The sequence below is a fragment of the Tremella mesenterica genome (genome assembly GCF_000271645.1).
Source record: "Tremella mesenterica DSM 1558 unplaced genomic scaffold TREMEscaffold_4, whole genome shotgun sequence".
NCBI lineage: Eukaryota > Fungi > Basidiomycota > Tremellomycetes > Tremellales > Tremellaceae > Tremella > Tremella mesenterica.
In genome coordinates, this window is record NW_006711228.1 from 53,919 (window position 1) to 69,590 (window position 15,672).

Genomic DNA, 15,672 nt, shown 5'->3' on the forward strand with positions numbered 1-15,672 from the left:
GGATCTTTACTAAACTCGATCTGAAAGGAGCCTACCAGTTAGTCAGAATAAAGGAAGGAGATGAACATAAAGCTGCCTTACGAACAAGATATGGCAGTTTCGAGAGCACAGTCCTAAGGGACGGGCTGTGTAATGCACCAGCCACCTTTCAGAACTTTCTACAAGACATGTTTCACGATCTACTTGACGAAGGGGTAGTAGTTTATATCGACGACATCACAGTATACTCCGACACGATCAAAAACCATCAGATAATTGTCCAAAAGGTGTTAGATCGATTGCTTGAAAACGATTTGGTCGTCAGTCCGAGGAAATGTGAATGGAGTTCAAATGAAGTAAAGTTCCTGGGGTACATAATAGGACACGAGCGGATCGAAATGGATCAAGACAAGGTGAAAGCTATTCTAGAATGGGGAGAACCCATGACAGTCCGGGATACTCAAGTGTTCTTGGGTTTTGCGAACTTCTACCGACGGTTTATCAAGGGGTTTTCGCATATTGTGGGACCTCTCACACGATTGACCAGGAAAGATCAAGCTTGGAACTGGACACAAGAGTGCCAAAAGGCTTTTGACGATCTAAAGAAAACATTCACCACAGCGCCAGTACTCCGACATTTTGATAGAACCCGACCAACTTGGATCGAAACCGATGGATCCGACTGTGCAATAGGTGCGATAGCGTCTCAAAGATTCCCTCACCCATCAATAAAAGGGATCACCGAACTTCACCCCGTTGCATATTGGTCTCGAGCGATGACACCCTGTGAACTAAACTACACGGTAGGAGAGAAAGAATTACTAGCCATCGTGGACTGCTTGGTAGCCTGGAGACCCTATTTGGCAAACAGTATTGATGTTATAAAAGTCATTACAGATCACAAGAACCTGGAATACTTTCAAAGCAAACGACAACTGAATCGAAGACAGATGAGGTGGTTGGAAATACTAGGGGATTTCAACATAGAGATCACTTATCGACCAGGAAGCAAGAATGGGGGAGCAGATGCTCTAACTAGATGAGGAGATTATCATCCGGGAAGAGGGAGTAGCAAGGACCCAGATCTAAACAAAGGTAACTGGCTACAATTGCTGCTGACACACGAACAAATTGGATCAATTTCAATGGACTCAGAACACAAAGGACCAAGACACATAGTAAGAGGAGCAATCCGGGAGGACTCATTATTCGGACTCATCAAGAACGGACTGAAAGACTCAGAAGACATAGCAAACATACGACGACTAGGACTGCAAATGACACAGACACATAGCACACAGAGCACACAGAGCACACAGGAAACACAGAGCACACAGAACACACAGAGCACACAGGACACACAGAAGACACAGGCTAGCAACGAGACACCAATAGTATCATGGACTCAAAGCGGATTACTCTTGTACAAGAACAGAGTAGTCATACCAGAGGGACAAGCAAGATTAGAAGTAATGAAAGCAAGACACGACTCGATACTAGTGGGACACCCAGGAAGAGACAAGACTATCACCATGGTGAAAGAAGACTATTATTGGCCACATTTGGACGAGTATATTGCGAAATACGTAAAAGGATGTGAGATCTGTAACCGACACAAGACTCATCGACACCAGCCGTATGGACATCTAGTCTCTTTACCAGTACCTGCCCTGGACAGATATCTCTATGGATATGGTGGGACCCCTACCAAAATCAACCGAGTTCGACGCGATACTGGTAATAGTCGATCGACTAACCAAGATGGCTAGATTTATTCCATGTACAACTGGACTAACAGCGAACAAAGTGGCCGACATCTACATCAAGGAGATCTTTTCAAAACATGGAGTACCTCGAACAATTGTATCAGATAGAGGAACTCAGTTTACGGCGGAAATTTGGAAGGAAATATGTCAGTTCTTGGGAATAAAGAACTTATACTCGACTGCGTATCACCCTCAAACAGATGGACAAACTGAGCGAGTAAATCAACAAATGGAAATCCTGCTCGGAATGTATGTAAACTATAACATGGACAATTGGGATCAACTTCTACCAATTGCTGAGTTCGCTTATAACTGCTCGCCACATAGTAGCCACGGTCTGTGTCCTTTTGAAGCCTGTTACGGCTATGTGCCACACTACGACATCCATTCGCACGATATTCGATCAAAGTCAAACAAGTTGGAGAAGAAATGGAGAGATATGGGAGAGTTGCATGCGACTGTTCAAGAACAGGTCAGGATGGCGAATGAAATTAGTGCAGAGTACTACAACAGGAGACACAAGAGCATACCAGAAGAATTCAGAAAGGGAGAACAGGTACTACTAAGTACGAAGTATCTTACGACAGAACGACCCAGTCGAAAACTAGAAGCAAAATACATTGGCCCCTTCAAGATCATAAGGAAAGTTGGAAAAAATGCTTTCGAACTAGATCTACCTCCATCAATGAAAGTGCACAATGTCTTCAATGTCACGCTGTTGGAACCATATCCTGAGGATATGATACCAGGTCGACAGATACCACCCCCACCGCCTGTAGTAATTAACGGCCAGGAGGAGTTCCACGTGGAAGCGATTGTGGACAGCAGAATTCGGCGAGGAAAGGAAGAATTTAAGGTAAAATGGTTAGGATACACAGGAAATGCGGCCTATGACTGGGAACCACAAGAAAATGTAGAAGAATTGGCCACCTTTGGTGAATTTTTGGAAAAGAGGAAAAGGGACCCCAGAAGAAAGTGAGAATTCGATCAAAGTCAAGGAAACTTGGTTTGAAATGGATACATACACAGGAAATATGTCTACAAATTAAAGGAATGTGAATACGCTAGTCAATGGAAGCGTTGGAATCGGCTCGAAGGCGACGAACCGAGGCTGGAATACGAATGATGTTGCGAGGAAGAGGGGTGTGAGGAGAGGACGAAGGTCCGGCGACTGGTTGAGAAGAACTCAATCCTGTTGGATCCCCAGTAGAAGTAAGATGATCCAGAGTTTCATCGGCGGAAGGAGGGGCGTAGTTGGCGGAAATAAGATGGAGAGATTTGTAAAGATCCAGATGCTGTGAGGGGAGAGGAAGGAGAAGGGAGGTAAAGAGATGGATGTAACCCGAAAGTTGGGTCAGACAGGCGGGTTGATCATGGGCAGGGAGGGATCGATAACGAACCGAAGCTGCACAAAGTTCGTGCTCCAGGACAAAGGTAACCTTGGAAGTGACCGTTCTTGCTCCCACGATGATACCCTATACATCAACATCGACCAAGTTCGAAGGAAATAGACGGGTACCTCACGAAATTTGGACTCGGGATTGTTGGTCTTCACCGAACATTTTGAAGTACCCTTAGCAGAACATTCGCCGCAAACACCGCCGACTGAATTGCATCAACATCGAACGAGTAGCAACAAGAACTCACGAGGACCAATACAACCAACACGAAAGTCTTCACCACCATCGAGGCGACGTTGACAATCGGTACAGAGCTCACCCTCTAGTCGAACAACAGCACCATTCTTGTTGCGGAGGCGCCAACCTTGGGCCAAACGATCGAGCTAATGATTAGAATTGATGAAACTTGAAAGAATTCGAGGCTTACAGCGTTCTTAAACCACTTTACAGTGGGCTTGATGGCGTTGGTCTCGCGGAACCGATCCAGAGCTTCGTTCTTCAACGCAAGACGAACAGAGGAGAAGGTCATGCTGGACCAGAGGGTAGCTAACAAGTCAGAAGGGAACAGAACTTGGTGGAATTCTCACCGATCTCGGAGTCTTTTCGATCCTGGAGCAACTTAGCCAGTTCATCATTGACCGGAACCTTGCGAGGGGCGTGAAATATGGTTTCGAGTTCATGGGGAACCTCGACAAGACCCTCTGAATAATCAGAAGGTGGCACAGGGGACTTAATACCAGGAGAATTTTGATTTTCAACGACGGTGCCGTGTTCGGATTCGACGGACTTGGCGGGAGATGGGTTCTCACCAGTGGCAGATGGCCCAGCACCCCCTTCGAAGTCGATATATTGCTCGATGATCTTGTCATCGAGATGAGAGGATTGTTGATCGCGAGAAGGACCGGAATGATATCGATCCTTAATGGCGTCGAAAGCCCTTGGAGAGGCGTCAGCCATGGGAGTTTGGTCAAACCAGTAGCTTGGGAAGTGATTCTCATTCTTTTTGTTTGGCGCATGAGAAGTTTGGGGTCGACGTTGGGTAAGATTGCCAAGGTAGAAGCTCGAGTTTGACGAGAGGAGGTGGAAGGAGACAACTAGTCTCGTCAGCCAGTGAGAAATAGGAGGATATACATCGAATTCGAAAGGAATTGCTTACAGTACGCTTAGACATGCTCACAGACAGGTCAGAGTTGGAAGGATACTCTAAGATATGAATAAGATATGGATGGATAATGATAGATAAGTAAAAAGAACGACAAACAAGAGGTAAAGAGAGAATGAGGAGGAAAGAAGAGAAAGAAGACGGGGAGGTAACTTGGTGTGACGTCAGGGCGCACCAAAGGTGTCTCAGAACAATCCATGTGAATCACTTGGTTACAGGACTCAGGATCCTCGGCGAGGATCCTTGAGACAGGGGGGGAAACTTGTTACGGGGTAACAACGAATCGAGGGAACTCTATCGAGTTCGACGGATTAGGATGGAGGAAAGCGGGAGTTGGAGGCAGTGCTGCAGTAGGTAGGGACGGGTTTTCCCCTTTCGAGATTTTCCCCACTGGGTTTGCTCAAAGCGGTTTTTCACCTGTCCGAGTATGTACATGAACGCTTGCAGTAGGACTGAGAAGAGGAGACGGATACCTGTAGACAGTATATAGTACAATCAGCAAAGTACCAACTTTGCTGATTCTTCAATATCATTCTTTGGCTACATCGATTGCAGAGGAGACACGATCCATTAGCACCAGAGCCCCTAGATTTCCACGAGACATCCATCGAGTTCGACCCAACCTGCGACCTAGTCGTCGTGTTTCCAGTACCGTTACACTCTCCCTCCTCTGAAAACCGAGCCGTCATCACCACTCATCATAATACCAGAAACTCCACCAACTACATCGGTTCAAGCATCGCCCACACCTTCTCCTCTTGATTTTCTTTCAAGATCTCTCTCTCATGATGAAGAAGAATCAGTTACCTCCTCTCTGCAAGCTTTAGAAGACGAATTGTATCAGAAAACCGACTCAGAAGACAGCTCAGCAGAGGAAACCCCCGGTACCATGTCAAATATTGATGTTGACGAATTTGGTCCACATGAACGAGTACCTACTCTGGTTCACCCACCCTTGCGACTATCTCCTCAGCCAAATATCAACCAGGGTCGCGAGAAACTGCTTCGATTAGCTGCAGAGTTGGATTTCACACTTGTGACAGAGACAAGTAATCAAGACAAGCAGTACATGATTTTGAATTGTGTCTGCGGGGGTGAATATCGTACTGGTCGCACCACTTCATACGAAAAGGTACGATCCCGAGCCAAAGCAACTCAGCGAACAGGATGTCCATTCAAGATCAAGCTGTCCCGAGTACCTCAGAAAGACGCTTTCAGTGATGGATTTCGTCCGGTACTTATCACCACCATCTGTAATTCTCATAATCACCCTCCTATCAAGAAGTTACTACTTTCGCATCTACGAAAAAGTTCCAGGACACCAGAGATCATTCGGTTGCTGCAGGATTATGTGGATAAAGGTTTTGGCCCTCATCAGATCATTGATGTTCTCAAAAACCACCCCGACCAACCACTTCTCACACCTAACGATGTAAAAAACTTCAAGTACCGGTACGAAAAAAGTCAGCTCGAAGGTCATACAGCCACTGAAAGTTTGTTACTTCGTCTCGGGAGAGAAAAACGATTATTCAAGGCCCTTATCAACAGTCACAGAGAGACATTGGGGTTCGTATACACCACCCCAAAGGCAAGAACTCTGCTTCATAGGTACCCAACTGTCCTCATGATGGACTGTACTTATCGGATTACTCGTTATCGATTACCAATGTTACACATCACAGGCCTCACGGCCACAAACCTCACCTTTACTGCTGCTGTTGCTTTTATCTTCCGAGAGACTACAGATTGGTATTCCCTCGCCCTGAAAGCATTTCTCGATCTCATGGGCCCTCTCAAGTATAGTATTCAAGTGGTAGTAACCGACAGAGAAGTTGCTCTGGCAAACGCCCTTCGAATTCGGCTACCTCATGTGAAACAGCAGTATTGTATTTGGCATCTTCGCGAGAATATCAAACACGCATGTGACAAAGCAAATTGCTTTGCAGAGGAAGAAAATGCTGTCCTGGCAAGGAAGAGGTTCGGGGACATGTGGATACAGGAAGTGGTAATGGCCCCGACTGATTTCAAGCTTCAGCAGGGAATGTATAAGATCAAAGCTGAATTTTCGAGACCTAGTCATTTTCCAGCAATTCAATACATTGAACGTCTTCTTGAATTCAAGGAGAAATGGGCTCATGCTTATACCAACAGCAACCGAAATCTTGGTCAGCATTCATCCTCAAGGAACTAAGGAGAACATCAAGCTTTGAAGAAATTCTTGAATTCTCACACTGGTACCTTACCCTGGGTGATAAAGAAACTCGATATCTTCCTAGAGAGACAGTGGGACAAAATCGTGCTCAAGGACGGCCAGCAAAGACAGCGAAATCCACTTGGGGATCGTCTTCTCAATGTAGTTCGTCGTGACATCTCCTCATTCGCCTCTGACAAGCTCGAACATCAACTGAAAGTTGCGAACAAGCTTCTTAAATTGTCAGCCAACCTTGACCAGTGTTCAGGAATCTTCGAGGGCTCTATGGGTCTCCCCTGTGCTCATACGATCGCGAATATTATGAGAAGAGACGGTATTTTAACCATCAATCAGATACATCGTCATTGGAGACTGCAGGAAGTAGGATTCGATGTCTTGCTGCAAGAGACCAATGAGAGAAGTAATCACACAGCTCTGCGAGCCAGTGGAGTTCATCAATTAGGTGACGAATTCGAGACTGAAAATGGTTCTGATAACTACATCCTTGATCCTCCCCTCCAACTTGGTTTGCGAGCTCGGCAAGCAATTCGGTACCAAGCAACCCAAGCTGCAAGTCAGAATACTTCTTCTCAGGCCCCTGGGGTTCATGTTGTTCGTCCAATACCAATGTACCACTCTCAGCGGCCCCCTACCACTGTCCCAACAGCTTCAGCCCGTCCTGCAAGGTCAATGTCAAGGATACTGCCCACCCTGGGACAGAGGACAAAGGACAAGGGGACAAGGACTAGGAGTGACAAGGAATATACTTAAGATAACAAGACTGAGTCCAACAAGGAATGGGACTGTGACCCAAGGAATGTCTCTGGCTTGTCTTACAAGGTTAGAGGGAACTGGACTGGACTGGACTCCAAAAGGGTGACAATGGAAATGACTTTTGATCAAGAACTAAAGAAGACTACAAAGTACAAGATAGGGTTTATATAGACAAATCAACCTTTTCCAAGAGGCTCGTGCAGACCTGCGGAATACGAGCGCTCTGAACCGTCCTGCACTGTCCTGCATGCATTGCCTTGCATCCCACCGATAACCACTGATATCCTACGATGCCATCTCTGCGTTTACCTACGTCCTCCTATGACATCCTACGGGATGCGCCGGAAGTCGCTTGACTTTGTCGAAGTTGGTCGATGAGGAACTATGAAGGACTATGCAGAACATAGAAGTGCTGCGAGAACAAGAGACTGAGATATTATGCCTTAGCAGGCATTAGAACAGAGGGACTAGAGACTCGAGAATTACTGGGGACTTATGCCTTGCAGGCATGGGAGCTAAGCACCGACATACTAAAATGATACTTGGAGTTTATGCCTGACAGGCATGAGAGCAGAGGTGAAATATTAAAACACGGAAGTGGAGGTTGAACTTGTTTTGCGCAACAAGGAACACGTGATGGCGTCATTCATGACAGTCGAAAACCTCGAATATTCGACCCATTCATTCATTTCAAGCTCCGTCTGGTCGTATTCTGTCTCAAAGTGAGCAATCTGCTCCCCCTCGCCCTCTACCACCTAAATGCGACCTGTGTACCAACAGACATGCGGCGACTTGGATGTGTGCAGCGAAGAAAGCAGTAGCAGCAAGGGAACAGGAGTTATTAGCTCGAATTCGTGTCACAGGACAGGATTATGGGCAAAGGATGATGGAATCAGCCCCTGTGATGACACAGAGGCCTGCAGAGATGGCGAGGACACTTCCACCAGTACGCTTTTCATTGGAATGTCTCCTCTCACTTTTCCTGGGCAGAATATAAAAGTTCTCAGCTGATTTGTTCAGATAATACCTGAATGTCCTCCCTATCCCTTCTACCCTTCTCCCCACTTCCTCCCAGGTGTTGCTGGGCCATCTAATTGGTACCAGAGGCCACCTACGTACCCTCCTGTGTCGAATTATTCGAGTTTTCCACCTACCTTTTATCCACCCGTGTACCCTTCGCCGCATGTTCAAGAAGGACTCGGAAATGGCTCAAACTTCGCAGAAAGGAGTGTCCTAGAGCCCAGGCACAGTGGTATGAGACAGGAATTCCCTCCTTCTGAGTATAGGCCGAGAGAACAGGATTCCACCGGTGGACAGGGGGGTGGAAGGTAGATCAATGTATCTCGGTGAGTTTTTACTTTGAAGCAGCAATAAGGGCATGTGCTGATAGAGGACAGTCTACTGTACACGCCTACTTAGTCGGGAAGGTACATGCATGCTGAAAAGTAGTGGAGAAAAAAGAAATTGGACTGCATGTGTTCAAAGACGGGGAGAAGTGGTGGAAGGGAGGCCCGAGCTCAGTGCGCGCCTAACTGCTTCCGACGGAACTTTATGCATGCCTAACTCGGGGGTTGTGCCCGAAGACTACCGTGGTTGTGCGCCAAGTCGTCGTCACGAACTACGGCCTTAGGAGGGGGCGACTGTCATGAACATGACTGCCACGTCGGTATTAGGAGATCAGGGTCCACGGGGTTATGGTTGAAGAGTCCCTGAGCGTAGTCAGCAGATACATTATTTGAAGCTATCTGTTATCTCTTCGAAGAATGTATCTTCCTCTGTCTGAACTACATAGATCGTCTAAGCACTAGTCAGTAGCAAGGCCTTGTCTCCCGAGAACCTAGAGCCGTCTTGACACTAGGTGTAAAAGGAGAACCGGGATACCCCGTAAGGGTAACGAAGGGACGGAGACGGGAACAATCGAATAGTAAGACTCTGAGGAACCCGTCGTAGATATCCGTGATCCTGACAACTCTACATGAACCATATTCCAACTTCTTAAGTGTTGTATGAATCTAGACCTGTTATTGTAGCGTGAAAGAAGTGAAGTGCATCTCTCCTCCGGAAACTCAAAGAAAAATCACAAATGTGAAGTCCATTCCCAAAGATAAGGACAAGGGAAAGACCTGAGAGTCCCCAGATTGAGCGTTGGCTTGTCAATTTCAGAACCCTACATGGTAAGTTTCAAGCGACTCCGGGGAACGCACGGGTCCTCTTACAACAAATCAACTAGACCATGCGCCATCGCCTCCTCGCCGGGCGGAAGTCATCTCACGGTGGAGTGTGGAGCTAGAGGATGAGCCTGTACAGATTCTCATGGTGGAAGTTCTCCCACGTCAGACATCGAAGCCAGAGACAGTGGCGATGCAGGCTCTCACTGCATTCTCCGCCGCACTTTGATACATACTGCTAACTTCACGCCGAGTTTACTGTTCACAACCATTTCCTGAGTCTTCACAAGTGCTACTTATCTTCTCAACTTCAGTGCATGTCACAAACCACTCCTGATGTTTCTGATATCCGTTTACAAAGGATCACTCCTGTTGATGGCGATGATGAGATTGACATTCCTGGAACTCTCCAAGAGCATTGTGTCGACTTCGAATGGACCATTGTTCGTCCCCTGTGCATGATTCCTGAGAGCTGGCGTCAATCAAGCTCAAGCCCTGATGTCCTGTTGGAGATTTTGCACGTCAAAACAGGAATTGACTGGACCAAAAAGGTCCCAAAAACGGACACAGGTGCACCTTCTCACCCAAGTGCAGAGAGCCAGCTTGAATCACACTTTCTCTTTGGGCAGGAGCCGCAGAGCTGTCTAGGGATCATTGACGCTACAAGGCGGGAAGTAAGGGACTTAAAGCTAGCCACTAAGAGCTTGGAGGGTATCTTGAAGTCGGCCTCCAAAGGTGGGGAATGTTTGTTTGCAGACATACTCGGCAAATATCTGAGAGATTACCATACCACCTTGGGGGATGTCAGAAAAGAACTTCACTCTCTATGGGAGAACCGAACTCATTGTATCATGGCGACACTCATGCTACCCAAGAGCTCCAAGGAGGGTGAAGAATTTATTAAGCAGATCATGTGGCACATCTCAAGATCAAACTGTCAACTGCATATCACCAACCAACAACTCTGGAGTGCAAGAAAGAGCTTGCGGAAGGCCTTTCTCAGCCTGAATGATGCGGCTCAGGACCTCTCTGAAAGAACGAGTATTGATTGCCCTCCACCTTCTCCTCTCCCCTCTGAGTCTGAACCAGCCAATATGCTTCCCCAATTGATGTGACTAGAACAGGACGCACTCAGTAAGGTCACCCAAGCTGGTAGTACTGATCATGCAATGGCTTTGACAGTGAGGAAGTTTCTGCGTCTTGAAGAAACAAATATCCAGAGTGTGCTAAACAGAGTGAATCACTCTGGATGAAAACCTCGCCACTGGAACTAGTGTTCCAACCCGTGAAATTCACGGGAGCAACTGCAGATGGTTAAGATGAATTTAGTGTATGCCCCAGTTCCCTAGTGGAACCATGCAGATCGAATTTCGCTAAGTTCATGCATAGCATACGCCCCAGTTCCCCCCCACCCAGACACTACAATTCACCCCTCTCTGCCCCAGTTCCCTACATGTGGGAGGCTACTTACACTATATACACACTATAAGTCTAATCTAAACTGCAAACCTATACACATTACATATTAAGCAGCCCTGGCTGCCAAGAGCACATCCTTATACACAATATTCTTCGTCTCACCTCTTCTCCCTTCCTCTGAATCCTCCAGCAAAACCTTGAGACTGTTCTTGAAGCGTGCCGGAGAGAGACCAACATACAGCTGACCATGGGTAAATACCGGCTTTGAGAGACATAAGCCGACTGTTGCGAGAGATTGCCCTTGTGCCTTGTTGATTGTGAGAGCGAGACCGACTCGTATGGGAAATTGACTACGACGCAAGGTGAAAGGTAAGTTGGCGGATTTTGCAGTGTCGAGTTTGATACGCGGGATGAAACACTTATTTGAATGGAAGTCGCCCCCAAGAATGCACCCCTCAATAACATTTGGTAGAAGACGTGTCACATAGATCCGAGTACCGTTGCAAAGACCTGCAGCTGGATCCAAGTTACGAAGCAAAAGAACTGTTCCCCCAACTTTTACAATTGTCTTGTGAAGAGGGAATCCGCCAATTGTGATTGAGTTGAGATATTCAATAGGCCAGAGTTGCTGATTCAAGGGTTGAGCATGCGGGTTCGAAGCACCGTCATTCTCCACGATCCAATCTGCACTGAGATACGTCCGAGATTCCCCACTAAGCTGGCCAAGGAGGTTCTTGTTCAACTCATCAACTTCGGCGTTGGTTGGAGCAAGAACTGCACGGTCTGCAAAGTACTGAAGAGCAGCTTCTGTTGTCGGAAAGCTCTGAGCCAGGTTGGGATAGACATGCTGCAGCAACTCATTTGTTGACTCCACCCGCAATTCCAGAGGTATTCTCAAAGCGTCCGAATGTTCCCCATCTACCAAACCATCCCCTACCCTGAGAAGCCACTCTGCAAACCCACTTGCTTCCTCCCTCTCAATATCAGACATCTCTGCACTCTGGAGCCGCATGTTGATAGTAAGTTTGAGCCGTTTCACCTTCTGCCACAGACGTGAGCTGGTCAAACATGCGCTCTTGATCTGTGCTTGACTCCCTTGTGGCACCACCGGCAAACACTGTCGAAAGTCTCCTGCAAATACCACTACCACCCCTCCAAATGGCTCTTCAGAACCCCGCACATCCCGAAGCATGTGTTCTACTGCCTCTGCACAGTGTCGATGCAGCATGGGCGCCTCATCCCAAATGATCAGCCTGGTACGCAAGAATAGCTTTGCAAGTTCACTCTGTTTTGAGATGCTGCACTGGGAGTCGCCATGAATGTCGATTGGAATTTTGAACCGGGAATGGGCTGTGTGTCAACTCTGCACTCAAGGAAATCGCCACGGCTCACCTGTACGGCCACCCTTTAGAAGGATTGCACATATACCTGAAGATCCAACCATCAAGACAATGTCACCTTCCCCTCGCAAAACCGCTGTTACCGTGTTCTCCACAAATGTCTTGCCACAGCCACCTGGACCATCAAGGAAAAAGCACGCCGGAGTCCGAGCCCTGGTTGCCTGAACTACATCGTTGATGACTGCCTGTTGTTCTGAATTTGCAAGGGCCATGTTGAGGGTGCTGGTCTGCTGCAATTCACCCCTGTTGTAAGCCAGTTCTTCATTGATAATGCGACTATCATTGTCATCCGGAAACACAACTGTTGGTTCAGGTAGATAACACCCAGCCAGACTGTTCCCCCTCTCTTCAAGCAAACCCCCCAGGAGATGTAACGCGTAGGAGAGCCGCTCCTCCACACTTGGGTTCTCCATCCATCCCTTCTGCCGAAGCATGTGAACACAATCATCACTCAACGCCATTGAGTGTGTGTCCCACAGGTCCGCCGGGCTGGAGGGTTGATTTTCTACCAAAATGATCACAAATAGTCAACGTAGCTGAGATCCAGAGGCATATGTTGCAGCTTGGGTAAGGCATTCATCAAGATCACGGTCGTCATCAAGTAGGCCAAGTGCAACACATGCGGCTCGAAAGGTCGGATGCAGAGTATGATCAACGGTACGGAGACTTTCAAAAGATGTTGGGCAGGGAACATGATAGAGCAGAAGTCGCAGATAATAGAGCTCCCCAGACTGAGGACCGGCAAAATACACTCTCCCAATAGCTGTTCCACGTTTCTGAGGCTTCCAAGCACGTTCCTTGGCGTGCCAACAGAGTAACTCGGGTACATCGGCATATATCTTGTCACAGAGTAACTCTGAATAGGTCTCGCAAGCTTTGAAGTACCCCAATAACCGGCTGTTCCGCTGAAGTTCCTCTGGTAGATTTGCACGTTCATCTTCAGGTACAAATTGCACTTGATCTTTGTCTGGCAGATGGAGCTGAAGTCGTTCCACCGGAGGGAAGTGGCCATGCATGGGATTACCACTTAGTCGCCAAACAGCTGTTAAAACATTAGCTGAGCAGTAAAATTGCACTATGACTCACCTTCAGACGCAGAAACCCAGCGTGCATCAATGTAATGGTTGATCTCATCAAGATCCACTTGATGGGGAACCACCGCCACGTTTGCTCGATCATGTCCCTTGTAAACATATTTGAACATATACTTCACTGCACTGATTGAAGTGCAAACCTCTACATTGATGTGTGCATTGAATCGAGCTGATAAATACGGATTGTAAGGAACCACATGCTGATTGGTATATGTAATGCGGTTCTTGGTCCATGACCGCCCATTGTCTCGTCTTCGGTAAACAGGGTAACCATCTTGCTCCATTGTTGTCTCCGGTTGAAAAGCCCAGGGGAACTTCTTTGAACATCGGCCATCACGACGCATCTGGGCTTGGCATCGATCACTGCATGTATGCAGCATACAGGATGTAACAACCTTGAAAAGCACAGGCTGAGTTTCCTCACAGGGGAGTTCAGCACATACAATCTTGTCAACATCAGCCGGTGTGCGTGGTTTGTCATCTGGGGCAAGGCACATGAGCAGATGACAGTGTGGAAGCCCCCGTTTCTGAAACTCAATAACCCAAATCCTTGCAACCACCTTCTCATCAGCAATTTCACCTTTAGCAGATACTATTGACGTACCTTTCCCAATACTCCCAACTTAAAAAACTCGTGCAGCATGGCGTCAAGCTTGAGTGCAAAGACTCTTGAGACCAAGTCAGGGCGGTCGTGAGCGGTCTGTCCTGGTTCCAACTCTTGAGTAATCTCCGTCCAGGTGGGATTGCATGTGATCGTTACAAATAGGTCAGGCGTTGTCACGTGTGAGACAATAGCCATGGCGTCCTGGTACAGGGCATGCATCTGACGCGGCGAACCGGCAAATGTTGAGGGGAGCACCACCTTTTTGCCTACATCAACCAAAGGAATCCCAGCATCAACTGCATCCACCAATCCCTTGTAAGATTCAGCTCGGAGAGTGGTTTGATTCTCTCGGATCCATCACAGACGGTTTGATTCGGTCTGGGCCCACTGATCCACCAATAGCTCCTGAAAGAGTCGTCCACAATAGAGTGCGGTGTTGAAATTGCCCGATCGTTTGAAGAGATAATAGGTTGCAAATTGTGCTTGAGTCACTCGCTTAGATCCTCCACGCCCATAGTGTCTTACTTCAGCTACCAATCCACCATCTCCAGCATTTCCATCCTCAATATCTTCCCCCTCACCAATCTCGTCATCATCTCCCAGTGGTTGCCCAGCCAAAGGGATCCTTGGATGCCATCCCGGCTCTCCGTGTGGGTATATAAGAGTGAAGTGCAGCGGAAGATATGCTGAGTGGAGTTCACTAATGTTGCGAACCCCACCGCCTCGCAAATAAACTTGAATGTCACGACCCGGGGACGGTTCATTTTCATCAGCAACATATACACATGCAACTTCATCTGACGTAGGTCGGTTTTATCTGCGAGGGTCGTTTTGCAGAGGAATCAGAATTGTAAGATACAGAATTGGTGTGTCCTCTTCGGATTCCCTGTCACGGTCACGAAAAGTCTTGAAAGCAGCATAGTATGGGTTCACCCTTTCTATCATCTGAGCCAGGCGGGTTAGAACACCCTCTTCACCTCTCCCTCGGATGTGAATGTTCCGCTGAGCAGCCTGTTCTGCTTCAGACAGACCCGCCAGGAAAACTTGAGCAAATCGGGGATGTTCTCCAGCTTCAGGAAGTAATGCCCCAATTTGGTGGTATGCTCGTCCGCCAATACGAAAGGTGTATATCCCTTGAGGTCCCCAAACTCGCATGTCTTGCTTATCAACACCCATTGAGGTGAAAGCAAGAGAATTATTATAATTTCGGAGCTGCTCCCGTCGCAGCTTACCTTCTGATGACAGTCAGTGTTTCATCCATTGAATTAAATGATGTCAGCTTACGATGTGTTTGATCTGTTAAGAGATCTCGAAGTTCAAGTGGAGGGTCCAATGGAAGTGGGAGCTGCACCGCCCCATTTGAGCAACAGCCAGAGAACAGGGGATTAGCCAAGGATGAGCGTTCCCCTCCTGCTGCGATGTTGATAGCATGTTCCTCAAGCCAGTGTAACGCACCACATTTTGGGCATGGGACCTCACAGCGGCCCAATTGATGAGCAGAGGTCCCATCAGTGTATTCCTGTCGAGCACGGCAATGTGAGTCAATTCGTTCCTGATCGCACCTGGAACGCTGTCCAACTTCCCGTCTTGAAGGACCTGGTATGTCCTCATTTCCCAGTTCAGACTGCTCTCTCAAACCTTGTTCCCGCTCACGTCTTGCCTGCTGTGCAATCTGCCGACGTGTGAGACTCATTATGATAGCTGAAAGAGGGCAT

At 47.6% G+C, this 15,672-nt stretch overlaps 5 protein-coding genes across 5 annotated transcripts; 3 read left to right on the forward strand and 2 right to left on the reverse strand.

Annotated features, from left to right (window-relative positions):
• Positions 1-1,974: 1,974 nt before the first annotated feature.
• TREMEDRAFT_30319 (uncharacterized protein) lies at positions 1,975-2,724 on the forward strand (the record flags this gene model as incomplete). The annotated part of the gene is made up of 1 exon (XM_007003863.1): positions 1,975-2,724. The coding sequence occupies one exon, from the start codon at positions 1,975-1,977 to the stop codon at positions 2,722-2,724; it is 750 nt and encodes a 249-aa protein (XP_007003925.1).
• A 375-nt stretch (positions 2,725-3,099) lies between these two features.
• TREMEDRAFT_61487 (uncharacterized protein) lies at positions 3,100-4,102 on the reverse strand (the record flags this gene model as incomplete). The annotated part of the gene is made up of 4 exons (XM_007003989.1): positions 3,100-3,350; positions 3,393-3,528; positions 3,573-3,691; positions 3,733-4,102. The coding sequence occupies 4 exons, from the start codon at positions 4,100-4,102 to the stop codon at positions 3,100-3,102; spliced, it is 876 nt and encodes a 291-aa protein (XP_007004051.1).
• Positions 4,103-7,908: 3,806 nt separating this feature from the next.
• TREMEDRAFT_61489 (uncharacterized protein) lies at positions 7,909-8,604 on the forward strand (the record flags this gene model as incomplete). Its single annotated transcript, XM_007003990.1, has 3 exons — positions 7,909-7,994; positions 8,053-8,218; positions 8,293-8,604. 3 exons carry the CDS (start codon positions 7,909-7,911, stop codon positions 8,602-8,604), a joined length of 564 nt encoding a protein of 187 aa, XP_007004052.1.
• A 1,153-nt stretch (positions 8,605-9,757) lies between these two features.
• TREMEDRAFT_61490 (uncharacterized protein) lies at positions 9,758-10,555 on the forward strand (the record flags this gene model as incomplete). The annotated part of the gene is made up of 1 exon (XM_007003991.1): positions 9,758-10,555. The coding sequence occupies one exon, from the start codon at positions 9,758-9,760 to the stop codon at positions 10,553-10,555; it is 798 nt and encodes a 265-aa protein (XP_007004053.1).
• Positions 10,556-14,314: 3,759 nt separating this feature from the next.
• TREMEDRAFT_61492 (uncharacterized protein) lies at positions 14,315-15,672 on the reverse strand (the record flags this gene model as incomplete). Its single annotated transcript, XM_007003992.1, has 5 exons — positions 14,315-14,691; positions 14,851-15,192; positions 15,242-15,392; positions 15,413-15,581; positions 15,611-15,672. 5 exons carry the CDS (start codon positions 15,670-15,672, stop codon positions 14,315-14,317), a joined length of 1,101 nt encoding a protein of 366 aa, XP_007004054.1.